This window comes from Phalacrocorax aristotelis, chromosome 3 (assembly GCF_949628215.1).
Source record: "Phalacrocorax aristotelis chromosome 3, bGulAri2.1, whole genome shotgun sequence".
NCBI lineage: Eukaryota > Metazoa > Chordata > Aves > Suliformes > Phalacrocoracidae > Phalacrocorax > Phalacrocorax aristotelis.
Genome location: NC_134278.1, coordinates 23448934 through 23475886, shown reverse-complemented (window position 1 = coordinate 23475886; position 26953 = coordinate 23448934). Strand labels below are relative to the sequence as shown.

Here is a 26953-nt window from a genome sequence, read left to right as displayed (position 1 = left end):
GTTTATGGCAGAACCAGAAATAAAACTAGGTCTTCCTAATGCCTGTATTTCCTATTGCTTATAGAGATCTTTTTCTTTTTTTGACTGAGTGTGTGGTAGCATATGTAGGAGTCCGAAAAATTTTAACAGGGAACTGTTTCCCAGGTAAACCACACCTACGATTTCTTCTTGGCTGAGATGGCTGAGCATGGTTTGCTCAAGCCTCCTTTCGCTCCCCAAACTCTCTTCCCCCTCTGCTGCCCCATCAGCCATGGCTCAGCAACGCAGGGGGTCCCTGCGTAGCTCTGGGGAAGATGAACTGCTGCAGTCACTCAAATGGCTGGGCTCATTTGCCCTTTTTAGTGCCCTCAGAGGGCAGGGCGAGTTCAGAAAAAGTGAACCTATTGCCTGGATCCCTTCGCACTTAAACTCTGCATGATGAAGCCCCAGGACCGATGAGGAAACCTACATTACAGCTGCTTCAAATACAGTAGCAACATCAAGAGTAGCCAATGCAAATACTGTTTTTTTCACTGCCCCTTCAAAAATAACTTCTTTTACAAGTTCTCTTTTACCACATGCAAGCTGAGCTATTTTCTTGGCTCTCGGGAGTGAAGGGCAACCTTGTAATTTGAGTAAGAGGAAGGCTGGAACTGCGCTTTCCCCGGAGACCTGCAAACAAGTAACAACCGAGCTGCTGCGCCTCCCTTGTTCTTGGGAGAGGGAATATACAGCTTCGCTCCTTTCTGCAGGCGCTGAGCCAGGCAGTCTGGTCAGGAAAGCAGCAGGAGCCAGAATGACTTCTGCTCCCTGTGTCCCTCCAGTCACTGCTTACAACAGGGAGTATCAGGTGAGCAGCCTCTGCTCCTTCCTCTTCTCAGCTAGAGGCACAATGCCCCTTTCTAGACTGGGATAAAAGCGTGTTGTAGGCATATATAGTGATACGTATATTGATACAAGCCTATACACTGACAGCTGGCTTGAAAAGTCATAGCAACGACAGCAAGTAAGTTGAGTTAAATGGCATTAGCACGCCAAAGTTAGCCGAATTAGAGACTTGTCTGGGCTAGGCTATTCAAACAAACATTACATATATCAATGTGCACTCTCATCGTACCTTTATGATCCAACTCTGTCAAAGGCAAACCGGAGTCGGACAGAGCCAGACTCTACATTTAAATAACACTTAACTGAAGTAGTGCTTAACAAGGAGATATGAAGGAAGTTGCTGATGAATTAAGGTGATTTCTCTCAAACTTTTCCATTAGTATTTTGACACTTCATTTTCTTTGAGGAGGGGCTGATAGAGTACTGCACCTCCAAGGCATTATCAAATCACACAACATATTTAATTTGTGACAGTGGAGTTAGTATATTCTTTGAAAAGATATGCAGGACAACAGAACTAGAGTAAGAACTCAAAACAAAGAGGTTCAACTTCTCTTAATTAGCCTGTGGAGGTTCCCACGCAGCACTGCCCCCGGTCCAGGAGATCTCTCATGGACCTGCATGATTTTTCCTTATGGTTTAAATCATATTTTTAAGAAGATTCTCTGCCTGACTAGAACTTCATTATGATCCAAAAAGAGGCTGGCAATGATGGCAAAAAGGGATTGTCTTATTTGCATTCCCTAAAGTGAAGGTATTATTAATCTCAGCTTTTATTCCAATCAAGATTCAGCATCTTCTTTATATGTATTTACAGGTATTATATGGCAGAGACATATAATCCAGCACTGCAGATGACAGATTCACTTGCCTGTGCAGAATGGGCAAAAATTTGCTGCGAACTTTCCACTCACCCGCTCTGCAATGTTTTTCCACATGTGCAAAGAACTGCAAAGCAGCAGAGTGAGAACGTGCCTCCCACCAAACAACCCCTTAATCTGCAATGCACTAACAAGCTGTCAATAAATTAGGCCCTGACCACTGAGCTAGTCGTTTCTAAATGGTGTGGGAATTAACTCTGCAGCAGTTTGTGCTCTTGCTTCGTTCCTCAGAGACCTCCTACCTGGTCAATGCTTTAATCCTGCAGTTACTTTTTCTTGTAGCCGCAGTCTGCAGTGACTAAAAGCACAGGTAAGCTTAACAAAACATGAAGAACTCTCGCATTATGACTAATTCAATTGCTCACAACTTTATTTCCTCAGGAAGCAAACAGCTTGGGGTTTATTGTATCATTCTGCCAAGGAGCAGATGGATTGTCTTCCCAATTTCATCTAGAAACTTAGGCCTTTACTAAGGGAAAAAATTAGGAGGTGAAGGATGGAAAGTCTGCCTGCTGCACAAAAGGAGTTTCATTGGTTTCCAGAAGGTAATTTTTCGAAATTCACAGGCCCCCTGTATGACCTATTGGAATATTCAAGCAGAGAGAGAAACACATGCAACCTGCAAAGAACGGGGCGGGGAAAGAGAAGGATAATTGAGGGGGGAAGGAGAGGGGAAAAAAGAGAGGATGAAATAAGAAAAAAAGAGAAAGGAGAAAAATACAAAGAAACAAATGGGGGCGGGAAAAAAGAAAGAAAATGGAAAAAAGGAGGGGGGAGAAAAAGACCTCACCTTCAAAACTCTCCACGCATAAGCTGCTCACTGGGGACTTCCTTGAGAACTGGCACTGCCAGCACACTGAGAGCGGAGCGATGAAGGGCACAGCAGTAGGACTGCCAGGATGTATCGTTTCCTCTCTCCTTCCCAAGGACAGATGTCATTCAGAGGATACTCACTCAGCTCTTTTCCATCAGTGCTACAGCCTCCTGGCTGGAGGGACCTGCCAGGCAGGTGTCACGGTTGTGTCAGGCCCTGCTCTCTGCTCTCGGCAGCTCCGCTTGCCCGCGAATAACTGCTCCCGCTGGTATTTATGAGATGCAGATGTTCTTCATACTCATTTCAAAAAGAAGCCTGCAGGTACGGCCCCAGCTGAGTAATAAATGCCTACTGCTCCCCTGACCTACTTGTACCCACCTAGGCTTTTTTAGTCTGTGAATGCTTTCTCTTCTGTTTGCAGGTGCCTAGACACCGCGGTCCTGAACCAGGACTGGGCCTTCTTTCTAGGCATGGTCCCAGTACTAATGGTTACTAATCATTGAGCTGCCTCTGCCCCACCCGCAATGGGTACATCTCTCCACAGGTTGTAAACTCACATTCACTGACATGGTTGTTTCGTACACTTGATAATGACTTGGTATGACCTGGGAGTTCCCAGGTACGCATGACTTCCCGCCTCGCGCAGTCTAGGAACTGAAGCAGATTTGTCTTTCCAGCAAGACCTCTCTGCCCTCAGGGGAATATAAGTCAACACCATCTGCCTCTGGATGTTTTCATACGAGAGCTTTTGTGATTTTTTGAAGTTCAGGACATGGGCACAAGTGACTCTAAAAACACGTGTTGTACCTGGAAACAGACAATAGCAGGGGATCCTCCGTACCCAACTCAAGAGGACTTTCAAACCTGAATCCTTTGTGCTGCAACTGGTGGTTTCTGTTTTTTCAGAACTGGAAAATTAATCTTGTGACATGGCACACATTATTGGACCCAGCCACAGCATTCACCAGACTGTGGATCCACCTGAAGCTCAAGCCTGGGGCCTGAGCAACCCGAGAGATGTAGGTGCAACGTGTTCCACGAACCAAGCAGGAGTATATACTTGAGATAAAATTTCATCGGCACTAAGCTTCCCGATGTCTAGTTCACAGCACAGAGAAAAATGACAGAGTGAAGGAATTTGTGTTCTAATTAAGTTAAAAAAACCACATTCAAGTTAGTGACTGCTTGAGTCTTACTCTATCAGAGCTTTTCTTCCTCCTTTCCAGTGAGGGTCCCTAGTAAATTACAACAGATTCAAAACTCTGGGGCTGAATGGAACAAGTTTTCTGGCAATCCAAGAGGTCTGGCTGAGTCATTCTGGATTTACCCTGGTTTAACCAGCAGCAGAATTTGGGTGTTCTGAAGAAGATGTAAGAAAGCTGAAATTCGTAGAGCTTGTGTGTTGGGGCAGCTAAGGAAATCATGGAAATGACACCAAGTCCAGCCCCACCTAGTCTTTCTATGAATCTTGGGAGTTTTCAAACAGATGATATGACTTCATTCCAAGCAAACTCTGTGATGAGAAAACAAGTAGGAGACAAAGTATGAAACACAAGTTGTGTTTGATTCTGCTTTTACTTACAGAGCTGTAAATGTACTCCAGCCAAAAATCTGACGTGTGTGACATAAGACAGGAGAGTATCCTGGAAACACCTACATTAACTTCTATAAACAAATAGTGTACTTTAACATACTGACAAGAAAAAAAAAAAAAGAAATAAAAATTAACTGAACTGGAGCTTCTGCTCATCTGCACTTAGGAAAGTGCTCTCACTGCAGAATATTTCATGTTCCCACTGCAGAATATTTCATGTTCCCACTATCCAGGGCGCTGTGAAATGAAAATATTCCCTTTTGTTTAGCTTTAGAAAGATTTCCTAAACTTTTTACCTTTGTGATAAACCATATAATTTTGTCTTTGCTTTATAAGAAGAAATATAATACTGTTTACTGATTGGATGGATGACAAAGAAAAACACCAATTACCCAGAAGTCCCTAAGGGGAAGCATCAGCTTTTTGCATGTATTTATTTAATTACAGCGTAAGTCGGAGTACATAAAAAGCTTTACCTATATATACTTCAAAAATGAAACTGTTAATACATCAGTTACACATATAATTCACCTGAACTGTGAACAGTGCCTAAAGCATTTGCATTAGTTAATCTCTTGTAAGTGGCAGCATTGACATTGTTAGTTCATGACTTCACAAATTTGTCCAAGGTTTATCCACTAAGACTTAAAAGCAAAGCACGACTCCTGCAAAAAGCAGCTTATTAAATGCTGTGGTTATTTGAGATGTATTGCAGGTGCAAAACAATATGACTAACAGCATCATTGGTAAAAACTCGGGCTGTTTAAGAAATATTTGAAAAAAACTGGCCCTGTAGTCATCACTGTCCCAAGTACCAACTCTGGTTCCCCTTTCCCCCTCTTTGTTTCAACTGGATAGATAGTAGGTATTTTTGACCCCTAATTCTTCTCTTCCGTCATATCCCTCTGCCCCACGCTCCCATTCCTTCCCATTGAGTAATTTATGAAAGTTAGAGAGCCTCCAAAACAGCCTGCTGATCCCTAATGCTGATGGGCTCATTCCAGCAGCCCTCAGCATTCAGTAGGCCAAAACGAATGAAAAGTGTGTGATTATATATTCTGAGTGCACAATTTTACTGAGCTCGTGTGTCAATCTCTGCTTTTAGTAGCAGTAACATAAAGTCAGAATAGTCCCCATAATCTACTAAATGTGTGGAACTATTACAAACTTGCATTAAATTATCTCAGGGTAGGAGTTGAGGCAGTAAATATACCTAAATAAAAACATACTTTGCTACAATAGTACGCGGGCTCATACTGGTAATAGCTACACAGAGATGTTCTGTCAAATCCAGTGTGAGTCTGGTGTGCAGAATAATGGCAGGCAAAAAAAAGAAATTCATTAAATGCTTGTTACTACAACTGCTCAATGGTACCACCATTTCCCCTTCTTGTGCTTTCTTGGGTTTCCCAGGAGCAATGCCACTGGAAAAAAAAAGCCGAAACAAACAATTCTGTCTAAATCTTCTGGGTTCGTTCAAGCAGAAAGCACTACACGTCAGTCCAGACACAAAGCAAATCCCGCCAGTACCACTACTGAGAATGAAGGGTAACACATCTATCGAGCAGCCAGCGGAGTGGATACCGTGGAGCAGGAAAAGCAATAGGCTACTCATGAATAGTGATAATCAGGACACGGCACTCTGAGAGCCAATCAAACAGCACAGGAGAGTTACAGCTTTCATGTGAATAATTTATTCTTTTATCACTTTCAATTTTACCAGGTATTTATTTACAAAGAAATCTTCTTTTGGACAGAATTTACATCAGCTACTGCACAATTTTATTCATTAATAGGGTACTATTAACATCCTTCCCATGTCGCTTAACAGCGCCTGTTTTGATCAAATAGGGTTTTTCTTTTGCCAATTATTCCTTTGACTTGGTTTCCAGGTGTAAATAGAATTTGTACAAATGCCTTTGCTGCAATTAAGGTTTCTTTTTATGGAACTAGTTAATAGATGGAAATAATAAAGTTGCATCTGTTATTAGCATTTGCTAAGATGCCTTGTTTCTTTATTGAAGCAGGGGTTTAGTTTCAGATGCAATGAAGGCTTCAGGCATTTCCATGTTAGGCACCTCTTTACCAAGGCGTCCCCCCTGAGAAGAATCCAAATTACCAGCTCGGCTGCCCAGTACAGCACATGGAGTCCCTCACCTCAGACTGGCAGCCCAAAATACAGACCCTGTCTGGAAAAGCTTTCCACAAAAGAAAACTAGCCCAGTTGCATCAACATGCACTAAATGTGTGCTGAATTGCCCATCCAGGAGCTGGAGCCTGGAAGCTACCCACAACTCGAGGTGCAGGAGCCTATGTGTGCGTTTGGAGGGTTTGCATCAGGTTCACTCCTGGAAAAGAGCTGTTAGGATGTGGTCCCGATACTCTTCTTCTAGTCATCTATATCTGAGAACATGCACAGGAAGTGGAAGGCCCGAGTTCAGTCCTTACTCAGCTTAAGGGAATCCAGGCCTACATCCTCTAGCAGATGACTCTGAAGAGAGGAGTACTCTAGGGAGCAGGAAGCAGAAAAATTTATCTCCTGAATGCCCTATTAAAAGTGGGAGAAGGGGACTGTGAGATTCATGGAAAAGACAGACAGCAGAGATGACTATGTCCCTCCAGCTAGTCTCAGATCACTAAGTGAGGGTCGGGGTTTGAATTTACCTACCTGGATCATTCTTGAGATTTTTAGCCCACTAACGTATAATACAAAATGCATAAATATTTAGAGATCAGGGGTTAGCTCCAAGAGGTCCTTCAATCCATTGCCAATCAGGCAGTGGGAGATGCGGACTGAATCCTTTGCAGGCTAAGAAAGCGAACACGTATATCCATGTTCCCATGCAAATACAGTAGCCTTCAGACTATTAGATAAAATAGCTGTTTTAAAAGCAAAACATACGCAAACACAATGTGATGGTGGCCTGGCCCTTTAGTCTGTACCATAAAACCATATTATACCAGTGGCTTCTGGGTATCGCATCATCTAGTTTCAAAGGAGTTGAGGCAGTAGCTAGGTAGGTGCGTAACTGCTCAGGGGGGAGCAGTTCTGAATGGGCAAAGGGGAACTGCTCAGCACCTTCCACACATCAAAGGGACAGAGGTTGCTCAGTTTCAGTTAAACTGGAGAGTTCTGGGATGACAATTTTGGTCTTAAATGCCTGAAGTCTTACCTAAATTCTGCTCTTAGTACCCAAGTTTGGTGGGGTTTTTTTGGATATGCTGAAGATATAACTGGAGGAAAAAACAACTCTCAGCAAACCTGCTCCAGGCTTACCAGGGAGGAAAGAGAGGCCTCAGAGTAGGAAGTCTGGCTAGAAACATGCCTCTGTTGTCAATCATCAGGCTGGGATTATGCAAAGAGTGTACAAAGGAAATAGGTTTGACAGACAGCTACTAATGAAGACCAGACTCTGCCGTCACACTGTGTAAACAGCAAAAGCAGGCAAGCACTTGATTCAACCTTTCCCAACAATATGAGCCAGCAAAAATAGAAACCACTACAAGTTTGTAGCATACTTATTACTGTAAAGATTGTGTTCAAATATATTTCTTCATGGTGTACAGCAAGAAATAATGGAAAAGGATAAGTTTCATTCTTTCCTGAAAGCCTGTGGCACATTTTTGCAGTTTAAATCACAGAGGCTTCCCAGAACATATTTAGCAGCATTTTCAGGCATTAGCAAGAATGAAAATGCTTCATTAATAGGAATGCAAAAGTTGTCTTGATTCCTCACTATGCTGTAGTATAAGAACTATACTACATAATATTTTGAACTATGAAATTTTATTGTATTGTAAGATAAAATAGATATTTCCTTGTGTGTTCCTGCTGACTCTACTAATTCAAAATCTGGTCTAGAGCTTATGTCTTTAGTTTAAGTATGCACTTAAGTGTTTCACTACACAGCTTGAAATACTTTCTACAATTAACATAAAAATGATACTGAAGGCAAACACATAATTTTTCTTTTCTGCTCAAGCTACAGCTCTGTAGTTTAATTTAGAGTCAATGTTTCCAAGGATTCCTGTCTGAGAATTAAGTCCTTCATTCAGTGAAAAAAAATCAATTTCTTTGTGAATCGCAAATGAATATGCCATCTGTGGTATTAAATTCCATTGCACCAACCTGTACTGAGGCTAAGATAAGCATCACACTCTGCAGGCCTACAGCTGCTTTAATTAGCTCACTAGGGAATAGGCTTGCTTGGCTAAGAACTCTTAGGACTGGACCACTGTGTTCTAGAGGATGGCTAATCAGATCAGCTGCATTAAAATCTTGTGCAAGATGGATGGAGAAAAGGAAAAAAAAAAAAACCAACATGAAAGTGAAGGAAAGAAGTATCTTTAAACTTCAGTATTCTCTTTTGTGAAGATGGTGTCTCTTAGGACAGAGCCTGCTGCCTTCCTTTGGAACTAGCAATAACATGTAAGAATGCTAATGTCCTGTTTAACAGAAAAATCTTAATAAAACATAAAAAGATCTGCTTTCTTTGATGTAAGGTCCTTATGTCTTCATAAAATATGAATCTATACTAGAACTTTGAGTATAAACAATTCCCTTCCACAGTCCATGCCAGTTCCAGGCTGAATTACCAACAGCAAAAACACTGGTTCCATTTTTCAGAAAAAGTTTCTCAGTGATTTACTGTAAAGCTAAAACATTTGCCTTGCCTATTGATTTTTTTAATATAAAACGTATAAAATAAATGTATGTGCCCTTTTCAATATAGTCTGTCTGCGTAGACAGTTTACACTTTTCCAGTTATGAGTAACGTGATGAAAAGTATGCTTCAACTTTCCACAGGCAGGAAGAAGCTTTGTATGCTTTTGTCTCTTTAGTATGCTGCTCCACAAACAGTGCTCTCGGGTGGTTCAGAATCCCAGTGACAGCGTACGCTATCAGCACGTACTGCAATTAACAAGGACTTACTGATTACAGCAACCATTAGATCGAAATAAATAAAGCAGTCTCTCATCAAAAGACAGGGAAATAACATCATGCTAGCGCACAATATCATCAACATGTGTAGCTCATTCCTATTTTCCACGCCTGTCTTTGATGGTCTTGCGCTAAGTTGGAAAAGCCTCTTGCCACAGGATACTGAACATACAGTGAAATGTTTAAGCTGTCTGCAGTCACTTTCAAAGAATTTACATTTGGTTTAGGTTAATTTTCCTTGACCTGCAGTTAATTAAAGAGCAGCTGAAGTACAAAATATTTCCCCCAACTCTAGTGGCATACATGGTCATGTCAATCGGTTGCTGTCTGAACAGCTTCAGTTCATTTTTGTTATAATTTAAAATCTCTGATAAAAAAGGTAATAAAACAATGTTTTTATACAGAAACCATTGCCTTTTTCAAATAAAGAACATATCAACATTTCGTATCTGCTATAATAGGCCACATTTTAAAAAGGTAACACGCCATTTTCTGTTTGGTTTTTTTTTTTCCTATTCCAAATACAAACATGTGGCACACGTTTGTGTTACTTAAAACTTTGTCTGGTATCCGTTAAATCATTCGTGGTTGAAATTCCTGGGACCACACAGTGCCGTGTCTTCTTTAAACCATCTATTGCACCAGAAATGAAAGGCTGTGATGGAGATATTCTTCCTACACTTTTCTAACACAGGAAATAGTTGGTTTAACATAAAAATAAATGCAGCTAAGCTACGTTGCCAGCAGTGTTTATCCCTTGGTATCATCCTGGAGAGAAAGAAAACAAATGGCAGAAAAAGCTCCAGCCCAGATTGGAACTTCGTGTAAACACACGACCAACACTAACAGTAACGTCCCATTACGACACTGTTGTCAGGAATTTTTTAGAAATCCAGGTGTAGAAAAGTTTTTCTCAGACTGGGAATTGGCACAAACGTAATCCAGAGATCATCCTTTATAGCAGCTTTGCCTTTCATGTGCTTGGCTTTCCACACAAAGCACAGCAAACATGAGAAGAGTGACAACCGCATTACAACCAAGTGGCTCCAACTCAACATCTTGGGAGCAGAGAGGAGGAAAGGGGGAGCCCCTTCTCTCTGCAGACATGCCAGAGAGGGTCCCCTCCGTAGGGGGACCTAGCTGCAACCCAGCTCTCCACTCAGGATGCCAGAGCCAGGCTGGCTACCTCACAGTGGGAGGGAGCCCTCCTGGTCCCCAGCTTTGTCTGGCCTCTCGGGCAGGGTGAGCACAAAGGGTAGAAGGACACCCTTGGCATCCAAGGGAGCTTTAAGAAGCTCTCCGTCGAAGGTGCCCTTGAGCCCACCATCTGCCTCCACCTCGCCGTCCTGGGCTAGGCTGAAGCGGAGGGTGCCGGTCCGGTTGACGCAGTAGATGGTGTTGCCCAAGGGGGCACAACGGAAGGGCTGGATGGGGCCACCACTGGGCCGCAGGCTGGCACACTGGCTCCAACGCTTGGCCACTGTGTTGTACCGGAAAACTTCAACACCACCACTAGTCCCGCTGCCTGGGCCCTGCTCCCCACCGCGGCCACTGCTCACATCGAAGCGGTAGATGAAACTCTTGAAGGCCACCATATCAGCAGAGCGCCGCCGGCTGCTGTTGTAAGGGCACTCCTGCCACTCGTCACGCTTCGGGTCATACTTGAGCAGACGATAAAACAGGGAGCCTCCTGACACATAGATCTCTCCATTGCAGGTGGTGGCCTCATGAGCCACGGCGAAGGCACCCTTGGGCAGGGGTGCCACGGAGCTCCAGCGGTCGGCCCGTGGGTCATACCTCTCCACGGTGAAGAGGCACTCACCCCCCACGGCATAGAGGTAACCGTCCAGGGCCAGCAGCTTGAGCTGTGAACGGGCCTGAGCCAGTGGCCGCACCTGGCTCCAGGTGTCAGTGAGTGGGTTGTAGCAGAAGACCTTGTCAGAGAGGCGGGCTCGTGGCTCGCTGCCCGCTGGCCCCGCCACAATGCCCCCTGCTAGGAAGAGGTAGTTGTGGAGGACACACATGGCACAGCCCTTGGCATTGGCCTCCTCGGGCAGGCGTGTCAGCACCCTCCACTCGCCGCTGGCCTCCTGGTAGCAGTGGATGAGGGAGCCACTCTCCTCCAGCGACACCACGGAGGAGGGGCTCTGCGGCCGGCTGCTTTCACGGCTCTGTGGCCGGCTGCCGCCACCTGGCCGCTCGAAAGCGTCACTGACCTCAGCCACCAGCAAGCAGGGCCGGCCAGCCTCCATGCGCCGCTGCAGGATGAGGTCCCGCTCAGTGCCACTGAGGCGGCCGTAGACCCCTGGCTCCCGCAGCACCTCCAGGTAGTGATCACTCATGAAGCGGTAGGCGGCCTCCCGCAGCTCCGCTAGCCGCTGCTTCTTGGCCAGGCAGAGGAGCTGGTAGCAGTTGTCGAGGCGGAGCTGGGCACGCATGGCCTCAGCAGCACAGTGCAGGGCACAAGGCATCTGGAGGACGCGGGCACCACTCACCACCTCAGCCAGGTTGTCATGCCGCACCTCGCCCATGCGAGCCGTGTACACGTAGTCGATGAGAAGCCGCAGCGCCCCGTAGCTCACCCCCTTCACCCGCAGGACGTCCCGCGAGGCGCGGGCGCGAAAGTAGTCACTCTTGGCCGCCAGCACTGACTTGTGCGCCCGGATGCGACGCCCCGACACCTCGATCACCAGGTCGGGCTCCTCCGTCGGCCGCTCCCGCGTCCCCACTGCCTCCTCTTCCTCCTCCTCCGGCTGGCAGGCGGCGTTGTTGATCTCCCACTGGCTCTCCACCACCCGGCCGCCGGCGGCGGGCGCCTGCGGCTCGGCAGCGGCGGCGCTGAAGCAGAGGGAGGAGCTGAAGCCGCAGGGGGCGGCCGGGGTGGGCGGTGGCGGTGGCGGCGGGGCGCCGGGCCCGGCCCCGCTCTCCTCCTCCTCGGCCGCGCCGCCGCCCTCCATGGAGGCGCGCTAGCTGCGCCGGCGCCGCGCCGCGCCCGTGCGGAGGGCTGCGGGCCGCCGCCGAGCGGCCATCACCTGCGGGCGAGACCGGAGAGCGCTCAGCTTCCCGCGGCCGGGCCCCGCCCCCCCTCGCCGGCTTAACCCTCCACCACGTCCTCCGCCTTAATATTCCGAGCCGCCCGGGGCCGGCGAGCCGGGTTCCCGGGGCTAAAGCCGCGCTTCTCCTTCCCCTGGGAGCTCCATCCTGCGGCTCGGCCGCCCCCCGCTGCCCGGGGCTAAACGCGCTAGCTTACCCCCCGAAAACCCGAACCTCCTCCTGGTGCGGGAATCGCCCCCAAGAGCACCTCAACACCCTGAAACGCGATTCTGGTCTTCCTGTGACTATGCAAAATTTTAAGTGGTTCGCACACGTTGCGTCGTTTCACGGCAAGTGGTCCCTACGCTGTGCTGGGCAATACAGAAAAACATCCTCTAAAGGCAGATACTTAAGAGTACTATCATAATTTATTCACCTTGTGCAACTTTTGCAGTGGAAGGTAGTGGTTGCAATCTATCCTGGAAGGAGATTCCCCGCTAGCCAAGTGTTCCTTTACGTGACCTTCATGAAGGTTTCTTCGTATCACTGCTCCTCATATGCATTCCCCCTGTTTAAAAGAAAGCATAAAAAATGGATGAGTTTTAAAATTGATACATTCTCAGTTCACTCAGAAGTTTAGGACTATTGGAGTTACATTTCCTTTAATAGGATATCTATAGTATCCTAAAGTGACCAGAGCATGCTAATAGATTTTAATTGTTTACAAAGCACATCAAAGGATTTTTTTTGTTGTTGTTATCACAAAAGCAATCTGACATGTATGTAACAGCATATGTAGCGAGATGTAAATTAGACTTCATAGGGACTGGTTCATGTCTGAAAGATTTATGGCTTCTGCTAACAAAAAGTAGAAGTGAGGAAAAATCACAATAGATAATTAGCACATGAAGTTTCTTCTGGGAAAATGGCAGGCTACAGGGCACGGCTGTAAGTAGGTTAGTCCCTGTCAGCACAATCACCACCCAGTTGTATCTTCATTTCACAAATGTGGTTTTTAGAATTTAACAAAGTGCTGTTTGTTTGCCTCATGTTTGTTTATGAATTTCCCAGGCTAGGTTTAAGTTTTGATGAATGATGCATTAAAACTGTCCAAATATACTTAATTTCATTTAATAAGTATCTGCAGCTCTGATTCTATTTTTAAGGAGGTTATTAATTTCCATTAAAATCCCTGTTGGCAGGTTTTTCACAGTCCTTAAGGAACACTCATTTCTATGTAAAATATGCCTTGTGACTTCCTTTCAGCAGAGATTATTTATTCATCCTTTTAAATTAATATTAGGAAAATCTAACTTTTTGATTTTTTTTTTTAAATGAAAGCATAATTGGTAGGTGACATTGTCTGGAAGCTCCTGACATGGGCAAGAAACCTAGAAGCCCATTCTTGCACAAGCAAACTTCACTTAAATGACAGTATCAATCTTCTCTTATGGGTTTTCTGTGAAGGACTTTCTACGACATTTGACCACATTCAGTTAGACAATAAATCAATACTGAGGTTTGATTTCTCCATATTTGAGCCTTTGAGACCATAACTAGGTTTCAAAAGCATTTGAAAACTCCTTGCTAGAATAAGCAGATTTCACAAGCTTGGTATTTCTCATCCGGATGTTTAAAAGTCGGGCACTTCAGAGCTTTCTATAACATTTGATGAACTTTGGATAGCCCTAGTGGCAAATTTCCTGAGGTTCAGACCCAAACTCAGTAGGTTAGGCTTTACTGACTTCTTTTCTGCAGCTTTAACTAAATGAGGAGAAATGCAGTGGTCTGTGTGTACACTCAGTGTGTCTGTGGAAGATATATTGGTTCGTTAATAACTTAAACTGGGCAGTATCCCAGTCAACATAGTTTTGTTTTTCCGGGAGTCTTCACAGTACTGAATTCACTAAGCATTTTTTATTATGAATTATTGTGCTATAGACACTGAGATTAACCTAGTTTCTGCTCCAGGCCTTCCAGAGCCCTGATGATCAGCTGTGTTCGCGAGCAGCTACTGTAACTGACACTGGTAAAATGACAAAGGTCAAATGGAGATGGTTAGAAAAACACCTAGAATGTCACGCTCTGATGTACTGTTACATTAAGAAAATTGCTACCAGTGTATCATTTGCAACATAAGTAAGTAATTTGTGTCTTCTCTGTTTCTTCTCTGTTCCCTCCTGGGCTGAGTGCCCTGATATTCAACCCTTATCTGGCTACAGTTCTGGATAGCTTGGCCTCCTCAATCATGAACATTCAAAAGGTGCCAATATACTTTCCCCTATTGCTCTCAATACTATGTTCTTTCCTGGATCCAGACACACCTCACTTCTGAGACCTCTTCTACTTGTGTTCCCCCTCTGCAGGAGGGACCGAATATCTTCAGATAGTTTCAAGCTCTCAGTCTACCACTTGGTTTTGCAAGTGAAACTATAAAGAAATAATGAGAGAGAATGCTACCAGAGATAAAAAGTGTGGGTTACTAAATGTAAGAAGTCAAAACCAGTAACTGTAATACCAATAATATCTCCATATGGTGAAATGTATGTCCTGCATCATGTCTTGAAGGAAAATCACCAATTAGAATATTAAAAGTTGTTACCAACAGCATCCAGAAAAAGTGATCTTTTCAACTTTCTTGGGTAATGAAAACAAGCAGGATGAGATTCTCCTCACGCACAGTAATCGCACCCTTCCCCATATTCAATTTTCTGCTTGGCTTAGAAGTCTGACTTGACACTGAAATGTTATTGAGAAAGAAGCTGCCACCCACCATAGCCCTAACAAACACCTGTGTTAACATCCTCTTGAGGAATCACAGGAGGAAGAAGGACTGATGGTAAGGCTTGCTAATGGCAAACAGCAGAATTCTGAAGAAAATTGTTTTCTGGTATATTTATAGCGAACTACCAAGAATATGTTGAATTTCATGCTGAGCATGAGGAGGATTTGAATCAAAGTATCACATGCAATTTAGGCAACAAAGAACTCTAAAGGGAAGCTGAAGACTTAGAAAAGCTAAAGGAGGGTTTGGAGGACTTCATCAATGACAGAGCATTGACTGCTCCAGCAATCTCATCACCTTTGCCTAGCTGAAAACAAAGTAAGGGAATTACACAAAGATGAAGCTGAAAAAACAATTTGGAGAAGTTGTGGAACCTTCCCATTATTGAGCAACAGGAGCGATCTGAGTTAAAAGGTCATGGATTTTGTACAAAACTAGAAGAAGCTGGAAGGGGCTGATGGAAATACAATACTAAACTCCTTCATTCTTTTCTTAGCTACAGTGATCAAAGAGTTGCATTGCTGTTCTGGTGACACAGAACATTCAGAAACTACAGAATCACAGAAGACACTATAGCTGTGCTGATTCAAAAGGATCTGAGCTCCTAGTGATCCCATTTGGCTTAAAACAAACTTGGTTTTAGCACTTTTTTCAAAACTCGTGAACAGGATAGGTACTGGAAAATGAAGCAAGCTGTTTAGAGTACGTGGCATCTGTGGGCTCATGTCACCTTTTATACTGGGGACTTCTAAGTCTGAATTACATGGACTGAAACTGTTTTCATTATCATGGGTTTGGTCTAGGGATGATGTAATGTTAATGGACAGAGGAACTGCCAACAAACACAAACTGTATTTACACTTGGCAATGACACACTTACAATATCCTGGATGTGTGCCCCCAACCTCAGATGCTGTGAGACATTGCTCAAGTAACAACACAGATAAGAAGGCAGGGCTTTTTCTGGCAGAGGAGCTGTAATGAAGAGCTGCAGGTAAAGTTTCCTGGCACTGCATTCATTTGGCAGTTCTTCTGATAAAATCCAATTAAATGCTTGTTTTTCATTGCACTCTCTATTTTTTTTTGTGCAGTGCCAGTAACCTTTGACCCAAACCCTGTCCTCTAGCAAGACCCACTTTCTTTGGGGAATATGCGCATGTGGGAGGAATTGGGTTATGCTCTCCAGTTCACCACTGCAAACTGTTCTGACTCAGTCCCAGGGTAAATAAAAGCAGTGCTTTCCCTATCATAAGTAACTCTAATTTACATAAGTAGGCTGTTCTCCCCAAGAGACACTACACCAGTTCAGAACTGACAGAAAGCTGTTCTGCTCCACCTTAATCCAGGAAATGCTTTTGTAAAAACTTGTACTGCCAAATTTTAGCCCAGTAGAGAATTCCCTCAGGATAGGGGCGTCATCTGATTGGGATGATTAAGGAGTCCAGAGAGGCAGGATCATCAAAAGAGAGAAAACATTCCTTGTGTTTATTTTAAAAACTAAAAGATGACTGTTAAAAGTAGAACTGGCCAGTACTATCATGCAGACTGAAGACATCCAGCTCAGCCCAGGAGAAGGCAAAACCTTCTGGAGGGCAGAGTTGAGTGTAGAGAGGTTTGCATATTTATAAAAATAAGCTGTTACACACCTGCTCATTGAGCAGTTCTGTGAAATTTGCGGGGGAAAAAAAAATGTTCTCTTTGTAGCTGGGGAAAACATCTGGAGCACAGAGATGTCATTTCTCTAAAAGAGCTTGCAGCACCTGAAATCTTGCATCCTATTACAGATTTAAACTCTAGATCTTAACTGCTTGATTAACCTCCTGCTTGTAAAAAAAAAATTGTCTTTCGATGGCCTACCTCAAGAAAAACTGCAGGAAGAATGAATTTTTTCCTTCCCTTTTTTAAAATTAGGAGTGCTTAAAATTGGAGTTACAATACAATCCTAGCATCTTGCCCTGCCTACTGGATGTACGCCTTTTGTAGTATTGCAGCCACATTCAAGTTGCCTATGCAGCTTCCTTGTGACCTCTCAAGGTGCTGTAATTTTCTCACAACATGTAATGGAGGTATGAATATTTTTATCTCCTAACTGCAAAATTTTCATACACCCATAAAGAAAAATAAAACATTTAAGAAATGCAGCTTATGATTACAGACCACACAAGAAACACGTGGGCAGCAGTTCCTCATCAGAAACTCTGAGGAAGAAAAAGGCTGTGTGTGTCTGGGCGGGGAGGAAGAGAGAGAGGAAGTAAATCATAATAAAAATATTCTCAAAAGCCTGATGAAATCAATATTATAGCTAGCAAATCTAAACTAAAAATATACAAGTTCTAAACAGTCGTCATGACCAGAGGAAAGGTTTCCTAACAGTGATAACCATAGAGACAAACATTCTCTAAAACAGAAACTATCTTTCTGAGTTCCTTCCAGTTGAGACTCTTCAGAAGGAGTTAGGGAGGAGCAGTGTCTCTCAGGAGTTCTCACACCGAAAGGAGATAACACTCCCACAAAAGCAAAATCTAGCAAAGGTTAAGTGCAAGTCCTCTCCAATATTCTTAGAAGAAAGAAAGTCTAACAAAAACAGAACAGTCAGAAACAAGTGTTTGAGCGATTATAATACCTTTGGGGAAAACTCCAGGGCTGATGTGATGTCTTCATCTACAGATTGGGAGATAATGGCACGGCAATACCATACTGGGGTTTTTTGTTTACAGTTTACAGCAAACAAAAAGTTTACAAACAAAACTTTTCATGGAGAATTGCTGCTAGTTCTAGACATGTCCTCGTAATTACAGGTCTAGATACAAGGTGAGAGCATGTAGTCATGTCTGATCAACTGAAGTTTGGTTATTTGCATCACATCTGGACTCAGCTAACACCACATTAGATGAACAGCTGTACCTCACATACCAGCACAGTCTACAGCTGAAAGGATGAATGCAGCCCTTGAATGTGTGTCATGGGACAAGGTTACCTTTCATCTGTGACATTAGTAGGTTTGCAGTGGAACATGAGGGAGGGAGGCAGGCCAGCAGGCTGACCGGCATGTATGTTCCAGGCTTTACATTTTGGAAGTAGTATTTAAAAATCTGGGAGGACAGAGAAAGGTACCAAAGTACTTAAGAGCTATAAAAAACCCACTTCAATGAGAGACTCACAACAGCACTCTGCAACCAGACATGAGCTTACTCCGTCTCCACACAGTGTATGCCAGTCTTGAGCCAACTCCAAAGCAAAAAGGTGATACTGAGCTTAGGTACCACCTCACAGCCACACTTCCACAGCTTTGGAGAGAAGGTGGCTTGTGCTAGTAGCTTGGGGAACAGGCAGAGCAAGCCTTAGTCAGCCTGAGAAATGTGGTGCTGACACTTCTTCAAGGCTTGGTATGTTTGCTCTCTGGCTTGATGAGTGCCCAAGTGTAGGCACATGAAAATTCTGCATACTGATGGCCTTCTCAGGCTGCAGGAGAAAGCCCTAAACAAACCAAGGGGTGGAAGCATAAACAAAGCAAAATATTTACACTACTGGGGGGACGGGGGGAAGACTACCACAGCATATTGTGGATACCGAACGTTCTGAATGTTTACATGAATTGATGAGGAGAGTAAAGAACAAGCTCAAGGAAGGGAAATCTATTGAAGGTCACCAAATACACACTAAACACTAAAACTGCATCCAGCTTAGCAGAATCCTGAGCTGGAAAATGGTCAGAGTATTAATATTCAAAGATAAAGTAGTATCTCATGGGGAAATACACATTTTTATCCTGCTACACACTTATTTCAATACTGGATTATGGTCCATGTGGGATGCTGGACTAGGTGGATGTTTGATCTGATATAGGAAGACCCTTATTCTGATGTGATAAAGGAGATCGGGAGTGTGCACCTTGCTGGAAGGCACTTGGGAGTCCAGGGGGAAGAAAATCTGGCAGGAGCAGACTAGATGATCTAGTGATCTTTTCTGACCTTAAATTCTGGAAATTGCTGTCAGTACACCAGGAGTACGGACAGCAAGCAAAGCATCAGCCTGTGATGATTAAAAGCCTCATCTGAGCATTAGTGGCGTGAACTGCTGTAATGTTGATTGCAGAAATGCTTTTCAGCATTAAACTGTGTTGTCAACAAATAAATAATTGCAAACATGTTCAAAGTCTCTGAGAACACTTTGGCAATGTTTGTACTAATACAGGAGAGGAGAATATCCACTGAGAAGCCAAGTGAAGCAAACCAGCAGATTTCTTCATATAGAATTTTAAAAACAAGAGTCAGGCTTGGTTTGCATTCCAAAAGAGCATGTACTGTATACTTGCAACACACCTGCTATGTATTGCATTTACTACAGAAGATTTTTGGAGGAAATCAAATTACTTGTTTAAGATAAAACTGGATTTTGCTTTTAATATCATTATGGAAAGGACATACAGATTAAAGAGCTCAAAGCACGAGAAATCTGCCAAAGTATGTCACCATTGTGCTTGAGAAAGACAGAATTTGAGAAGTAACAATAGACTTCAAAACAAAGCCAACAAAGTCCCATTCATCTGAGACTCAGGCCTACGAAAAGAAAGTAAAAGGAAAACTTCTAGAGGAGGGAATAATGAAAACGCTTCTTTTACCAGACAAACTCTAAATCAGGTACTTAAGGGAAAAAAAACCCCACTTCTGAAGACTGAACAGGCTCATTGATTTCTTGATAATTCAGAAAGCAGTGCTTAGAAAGGCAGAGGTCCTTCAGATACATGGTGAATGGCACCCTTCTCCTTTTTGGAGATCATATATTGTTTCTTTGCCCAGACACTTTTTCAAACTTAAGGTTTACAGTCACTCTAGCCGCAGCTAAAAGTTACACTACATCTAGTTAGACTTACAAAATAGTTCCAGGTTTCTGCAGACATTATCCCTACACAGACTTTGGACTAGATTCAGAGACAGAGAGATGTGCCACAACGCTAAACATGGCAAAAGCTGGCTTTAAGGGCAGTTTTATTTAGAAGATGGCAGTGCAACAGAGATACAAGACCTAAAACAGCCAGATCAGATAGCAAAAAAAACCCCTCCAGCATGACAGCCCTAACCTAAAAGGAGGAAAAGAATTAGCTTGCACAGACTTCCCTCTGCCATGGCAGAAGTGCCGCTGGTAGAGTTTGCTGTTGGGCCTATAACTGTGAACTGTTAGGTGACTCATGGGAGTCTGATTTCTTTTATTTATTTTTTCATGGAAACCAGGCCAGCGTGGAGAGACATGGGGCAGGCCTGAGGCCATATTCCGACACAGAATTGATCTGTGGGTGGGATGCACCTCCCAGTTCTGCAAGGGCAGAGACAGATGTTGTGTGTCTGAGCTGTACAGTACTGCTGTACCTGTACCTGTAACCAGCTCCTGGAATGGAATCTGGAACACATGGACAGGTCCTGTACCCATACACATCACGTGGGTGCAGTTGGATGCCAGTTGACTGGGATCCTCAAAAACCAACCTATGAGAGGTACCATGGGCTAGCCAGTAAATAAATATGAAAGACTCTGGTGATGAAATGCTTAACTTATGTGATCAGGAGGTGGTAGTTTTAACTTTGGGTGTCTTAGCCCAGAATTCTCTCCAAAATAAGCCTAAATTTTTTTAAAAGCTAGCAGTACTGACTCTTGCTGCTGCTGCTTTGCCTGTCTACAATGGTTAGAGCTCTGGCCAAACCCCATTGGAAACTCGCTGCTGCTCCTTCATCTGACAAGATTAAAACCCCCCAAATGTCAACTGAGTGCCCAAACCATCAAGACTATGAGAGAAGAGTTACTCTCCTTCAGACTAAAGCTGTATTACTGTTCACAGAAATAATAAAAGATGTTTAGAGAGAAAGAAGAACCCTGGGTTCTGTTCCCCGATGAAAGGTAACTTTCCATACTTCTTCCCATTACCTTTGGTGGGGCAGGGCTCAGCTATACTGCCTGGAGACCCAAGCCATCATGGCTTGTGCTAGGATTGAAAAACACTTCTGCTGATCTCAAAGCAGAAACACAAGCTAGAGCCATAGGTTCTTTTGCGGCGAGACTTTACTATCAGAAATACTTGTGCGCTGTCAGCACAGATTTCACCAAGCAATGGGAATGTTTTTAGCAGCAACTATGTAACTGAGGGCTTAACAAAATAGAAGGCTACTCCATACGGTCATAGGAACTGAACAAGCGAAGAAGAGAAAATTGAGTGTAATGCATGCTGTTTACATTACTAGAATATAACAGTTGCTGGCCAGTCTGAGGCAGAAATAAAATAGCTTTCTATTAAAATACTCTTATTTCCATAGCCTGACACTTTCTGGATTGGATGCATAACTTTTTTAATATAATGTGAATTTCATATGCTGAGCTTGGGTGTTCAGGCAAAGACTTTCTGGCTGCACTGGTTTCTCTGACTATATTCAACTTTTACATTTATAATTTAGTGCAAGCAGTTTAATATCTCTCACAACAGGGCTTTTTTTTCCATTCCACAGGGCAGATAGGTAACAGTTAGGATGCCTGAATTCAAGGGACAGAAAAGACTGCCTGGCTATCAAATCTTATTCCTGCAAGAATGGGCCAAAGAATTTTACTTCTGCACCAAGCCAATAACTTCTGGCTGAATTAGGTCAAAGCATTGTTCTGCTCAAATCATCCATCTCACATCTATATGGTTTCTTTGTTTTGGCCTGTAACCTTGATGGAAAATCAGGTGTCAGATGGATCATCTTGGATACCTTGAAGAGATACACATCCTGCTTTTCACTTTGGACTTCACTTTTTTTGTCTTCTACACTTTTATATTGCTGACTTGGCAGCATTAGTTTTTCCAAAATGATCTACGTTCTTTCTGAAGAGACATACAGACTGGCAGCGTAACCATAAAGAGTGCCTCAAAACTGTGCCCTCTGCTTTTGGACTTCCTGACGCAGAGGAGAAGTAAAGATTGTAGAATGACTGACTAACTTATGATTCATGCATGTCCTTTTGAAGTGCTACAGATTAAAGGTTTGTTAACGCATGCAGTTAAATTTGCACCATGTGCCACAGTCACGGTGCTATTCTTGCATTTGTTAGGTAGCAATCTGAGTAAAGCTGAACAGAGTCAGGACCTGGAATAAGAACTAAGACCTTCAAATCAGGCTGTGAGGCACAGAGGGGTTTGGTTCTATGCTGATGACTGGGGAGGTGTGAGAAGAAGCACACATTCAGGGGTCCCGGTTTGTGGTTCACGACCATTTTGAGATGTTGATATTTCACTTATAAGTCTAAAGTTTGGTTGCTTCTGACCTGGGAGAGATTTTAGATATACATCAACAACATCTCCTCAAAGCAGATATTGAGGCTTTTCAGCCACTGTACTCTGAAAAGTTGCCTGATTTTGGGGGTGCAATGGAAGTGTTCATTTCCCCATAAGGCTGCAAAATGTCTTGGCAGGGATACTGTCCAGGCATTGGGTTAACAATCTAATACATCCTTGCAACTCTGTTTCCCATCACAAAGGCCTTCTGGTCTTCTGTCACAGAGAATGAGTGGTATAGACCTCAACCTGACCAAAGAGAAGCAGCACCAGTGAATTTTATCATAGGAATGCATACGAACAGTCTTTGCCCTCCTTTTCCTATATCACAGTGTAAAAATTCTTGGGACACATGGCACTGCCTAAATCCAAAGCTCACAAAGCAACACACTCAAATGACATTTGCCATTTCTGCATCTGCTGTGAAAACCAAACTCCTTCGGGACTCTTATTATCAGTTGTTATTAAACAAGAAATACGCCATCTGTGTACTGCCCACTTCCATGGCTTTGGAGCGAATGAGGCTTGTGCTAGTAGCCTGCAGCTAGAAACTTCCACCTAAGTTTCACAGAGCTTTTTGATAAGGTCAGAGTCTGACAACACTTTAAATCCCATCCCTCTTGAAGTCAAGGGAAAATTCCCATTAACTTCATGAGCATCTGGATTTCCTATGCTGTCGTACAAATGTGTACAGTAGCTGTTTTTGAACTGAGGCAGTGCGGGAGTTACAATAAAGGAGAGATGAAAGAAAGCTACAGGATAAGATGAGAGCTCTCCCATGAAGAGATTTGTCTTTGACTGACAGAATCGGAACGTTTGTTGTTCACATGCCATTCCCATAGAAAAGGGTTGGCTTTTGGTTCTTACTGTCTAACACTTTAAAATATGGGTCGCAGAAATAATAGTTCATCTCCAGAGCTTAGGGCCTGTTCTTCCAATCTACTTACAAGAAAGGGAGAGAAGAAAGCAGAACTGCTTCCAAGGAAAAAAAAGAAAAAGGTTGCAGATCTCTGACAGGTTGATAATCTGAAATGACTCAGAAGTCCAAGATCCTTCCAGCAGTTAGAGATCCACATGCAAAGCTTACTCTGCTCCTTAAATACTCCTGGAGAAATCAGTGTCCAGAAAAATAACAAACAGCTTGTGCTAATCTGTGAATGTGTACGTGTAAAATAACTTCAATACTATTAATTAATGCAATTCATGTTGTGACAGACAACATAACAGCATGGAAGTTGCTTGTCCAACTTATGTGAATTTGTATGGAAAGGTTGTGGTTTCTGGTGTGTTTCCGAGTGAATTAAAAAAGGCTGTCAACCCATCTGTTTTAGCCAGAGGCATAGCAATGGCAGCTCGTGAAACATCGCACCTGAAAAGCATTTATGTGACACATCTTTCTTCTCCCTCTGACACACAGTGCAAAATCTGTAGAACTACTGGATTTTTTTCAGCTTGTTTTGCATTAAATAAAATTATTTAACTGATCATTAATTCCTGCCACCCTCACTGATGAGGTATAAGAAACTGGAAAGTACCAAGTGTGCAGTGCAGAACAAAGGACCTAGCCAACTCTTTTTTGCATTAACGCTCAGTCACCCACAACACTGACCCAGCCTTGTAATTCTTTCAAAGCCAAAACTGCCAGTTAGCATCCAAGGAACATTTTAGGATGAGGACAGAGAAAAGGCTACAGAATTGTTAACACTGTCTAAGGAAAACACAGCACGTATGGGCCCGATCTTGCAGAGGGTTACATGCAGATTTAAATGCTCTGGCCACAGGACTAGCCCCACTCGTAATGCCAACATCTATATACGTAAACTGAGTGCTTAATTAACTGCAGGAGGAAGGCAAAATCTCAATCCATTCACTGTACTGTCACGTGGTTACAAGTGCTGGCACAAGGGTGCAGGCAGGAATGGCCCAGGCAGGAGCCCTTCCCGCTCAGTGACAGCTCAGTCATAGATCAGGTTAAACTGGTCATCAAATCCTGAACTGCTATAAAGTAATTCTTCTTCAGTGAAAGGAACTGACAAAGCAACACTGAGACCAAAAATGAAGCAGAAAGAACGGATGATGGCAATTCCATTGAAAAGTAGAACAGCAGACATTAAAATGTCATGTCCCAAAAAGGCTAATGAGACGAAACACAATTAAAATGGGCTCATTTTTTAAATGCGTATTTCTAAGGATGTAAAGTGGTATAAAATGACTTCTCAGCTTCTGTTCATGGGAAAGAAGCAGCCTCCTGATTGCAATGCTGCAGAATCTCTGTAGGGGTAAACAGCAAAACCCCTGCAAAATCCATACAGGATCTTGGGGGAAAAAAAAAAAGTTTAATTAGTTTAGTTCTACTTTAAAAGAAATTGCAGGATTTCCTTTCATGTTTTATTATACCCTTCTTCAGCAGCCAGCTGCCCCTAATATCCTCTTGCAACAGGATACTACAGGATGCCGAAACCCCCAGTAAGTAGGATCTGGATCCAGTCATCTAACCACATCACTGTCTCTACGGTAACCTAGGCCAGCCCTAAATACTATAATCCTGCTTTACTATAGTAAAGCCAGTTAATGGCTTTCATTGAATGTTCCTGCCAAATAATGGTGCTCTAATATTTATTGACATTTCAAATCTGTCCACCTATTTGGACTACTTATTACACTGAAAAGTGATGCAGGCAAAGCATTCGTAGAAAAAAGGAAGCTATTAAGGATTTCAGTCTTTTGATATTGTCAAGGCGCAGTCCTGCAGACTCCAGCTTCTCAGAGCATCACCATTGACTTCAGTGCCACTGCTGCCAGGAGCGAGGCCCTGCGGGGGGGGGGGCGGGGGGGAGCTGGGGCAGGCAAGGGACCAGCCCTCGGCTCTTTGGCAGGTTCTCACCAGACAGTGCCATTAGCACTGGATGACCGGAGGATCCCATTGGCATGCGCTGGATATCCTAGTTAGAGTGAATAAATGCTGTGTGATGGGCTCTGGGAACAGAAAAATGCAGAACAGGCAGGATGGGCCAGAGAGTTAAACTGGGGAGCAAATATTGCTTTGTCAATACTAGTGACAGTTTAATTACTATTTCCCATACACATTCCATTTAATTCCTTTTTGGGAGATAGATGGTTAAGTCTCTGAAAAACAGAGGAGCTCTTTAGCTTCACAGATCGTATAAAAGGATTGTTTTATTGCTATTCGATTTTTATTGCCCTACTTTTTTTCTAGCTTTCTGTTCTAGTTTCTATTGTTCATTTTAGCTGCTAGGGAAAAGCTTTACAGTTTATTATTTCTAGAGGGTTTTTCTTCCTTGACGGGTGAAAAAAGTTGGCTATAGGATTTAATACTATCATTTGCTGCACTACATGTAAGTTTGGGTTTGGGAGCCGGCTTTTTATTGCTTTAAAGGACCAGACAGAAAAGCTTCAGACAAACGAAATTCAGTAGGACTTTTCTTCAGGCATTGCCACCTCCCACCCCTGCAAAAGGCGTGTGTGCACCCAGGGCTTGCACCACTCGTGCGCTTTTAGTAGGATGGGGAAGCACGCCATGAAGAATTTATAGCGGGAAGCAATTTGCTGCTGTTACACATCCCTAAACGTTAGAGCCATTTAGATTTTTAATAGGTCAGCAGTATTAAAAAAAAAAAAAAATACGCAGGCATCAGGTTTGGCTGCTCTGCGACATATGGAGAAGGGATATGGGGATATGCCCGGCCTCCCTCCTGCCCGGGGGAGGTGGATTAAGGGGGACTGAGGGAAGAGAAAAGCAGGATTAAACCTGACGGTGCTCCAAACCCACCCACCCACACCCCCCCGCACGTCTACCGCGGCTCCGTGTCGCGGTTTTTACCTCAGCTTTCGGGCTGATACCGGCACCGATCGTCCCCAGAGGCTCCGCGGCGGCGGGCCGGGAGGAGAGGGGAGGGGAGGCGGGCATGTCCCGGGGCCGGAGCGCTGCTCCTCCGTTCTCCTCCCGGCAGGGCGAGCAGGCAGAGGCTTACCTTTCGGCGACGTCCGGCGAGCCCCGCACCGCCCTGGGGAACCTCCCTCGGCCCCGCCGCCTTGCTCACCAAGGCGGGAGGCGGCGGGGGGAAGCCGGGAAGGAGAAGCGGGAGAAGGGGGGGGGGGTGGGGGGGAAGCGGCGAGGCGATGCCAGGCGACGCAAATGGCCGAAGCGCAGGGGCCGGGCTGGCGGAGGGGGCCGGGCGGCCGCGCTCAGCCCCTTTGTTCGCCTGACACACTCACGCAGGCTCGGAGGGGGCGCAGACCTGTTGCTCGGGGCGGCTCCCGGCGAGGGGCAGCCGCTGAGGCGGGAAGCAGCGGCGACGCCGCTCCGGGTGTTCGCCTTCCCCCGTTGGAGGGAGGCGGGGGAACGGCCCCACCTGCCCGCGCTGAGGAGAAACTCCCTCCTGGCGGCGCCGGGCGGGGAAACGGCGGGTCCTCACCTCCGGGCGCCGTCCCTGCGGCGCCGCTCCCCTGCGTGAGGCAGGGTTTGCTGCCCCGGCCCCAGCGCGGTGGGGGGGGAGGCAGGGCGCCCTGACGGGACCCCGCCATGCCGGAGACCTGACTGACCACCTGCCTCGGCCCCGGCACCCCCTGGCCGGGCCGAGCTCGCTGCCGAGGGGATGCAGCCGCAGCTTCTGGGTTAGCCGGGATTCTGCTGACAGACAACAACAAGGCAGAGGCCAGGTGCTTTCTCTTGGACTGCAGTTTGGGTCTGCGTCCCATCTTGCTCTTCAAAGCTGAG

The 26953-nt window shown here is 44.6% G+C and overlaps 1 protein-coding gene across 3 annotated transcripts; it reads right to left on the bottom strand.

Annotated features, from left to right (window-relative positions):
• Nucleotides 1–4573: 4573 nt before the first annotated feature.
• On the bottom strand, nt 4574–26584 carry KBTBD11 (kelch repeat and BTB domain containing 11). 3 transcript variants are annotated; one of them, XM_075086932.1, is made up of 3 exons: nt 26475–26584; nt 12568–12699; nt 4574–12130 (listed from the first exon to the last, which is right to left on the bottom strand). In XM_075086932.1, the coding sequence occupies exon 3, from the start codon at nt 12053–12055 to the stop codon at nt 10286–10288; it is 1770 nt and encodes a 589-aa protein (XP_074943033.1). In that variant the 5' UTR covers nt 12056–12130; nt 12568–12699; nt 26475–26584; the 3' UTR covers nt 4574–10285. The 3 variants fall into 3 exon arrangements, with proteins under 3 accessions (XP_074943033.1, XP_074943032.1, XP_074943031.1); XM_075086931.1 differs by lacking the exon at nt 26475–26584 and adding an exon at nt 26057–26466; XM_075086930.1 differs by lacking the exon at nt 26475–26584 and adding an exon at nt 26208–26466.
• Between the last annotated feature and the right edge of the window lie 369 nt (nt 26585–26953).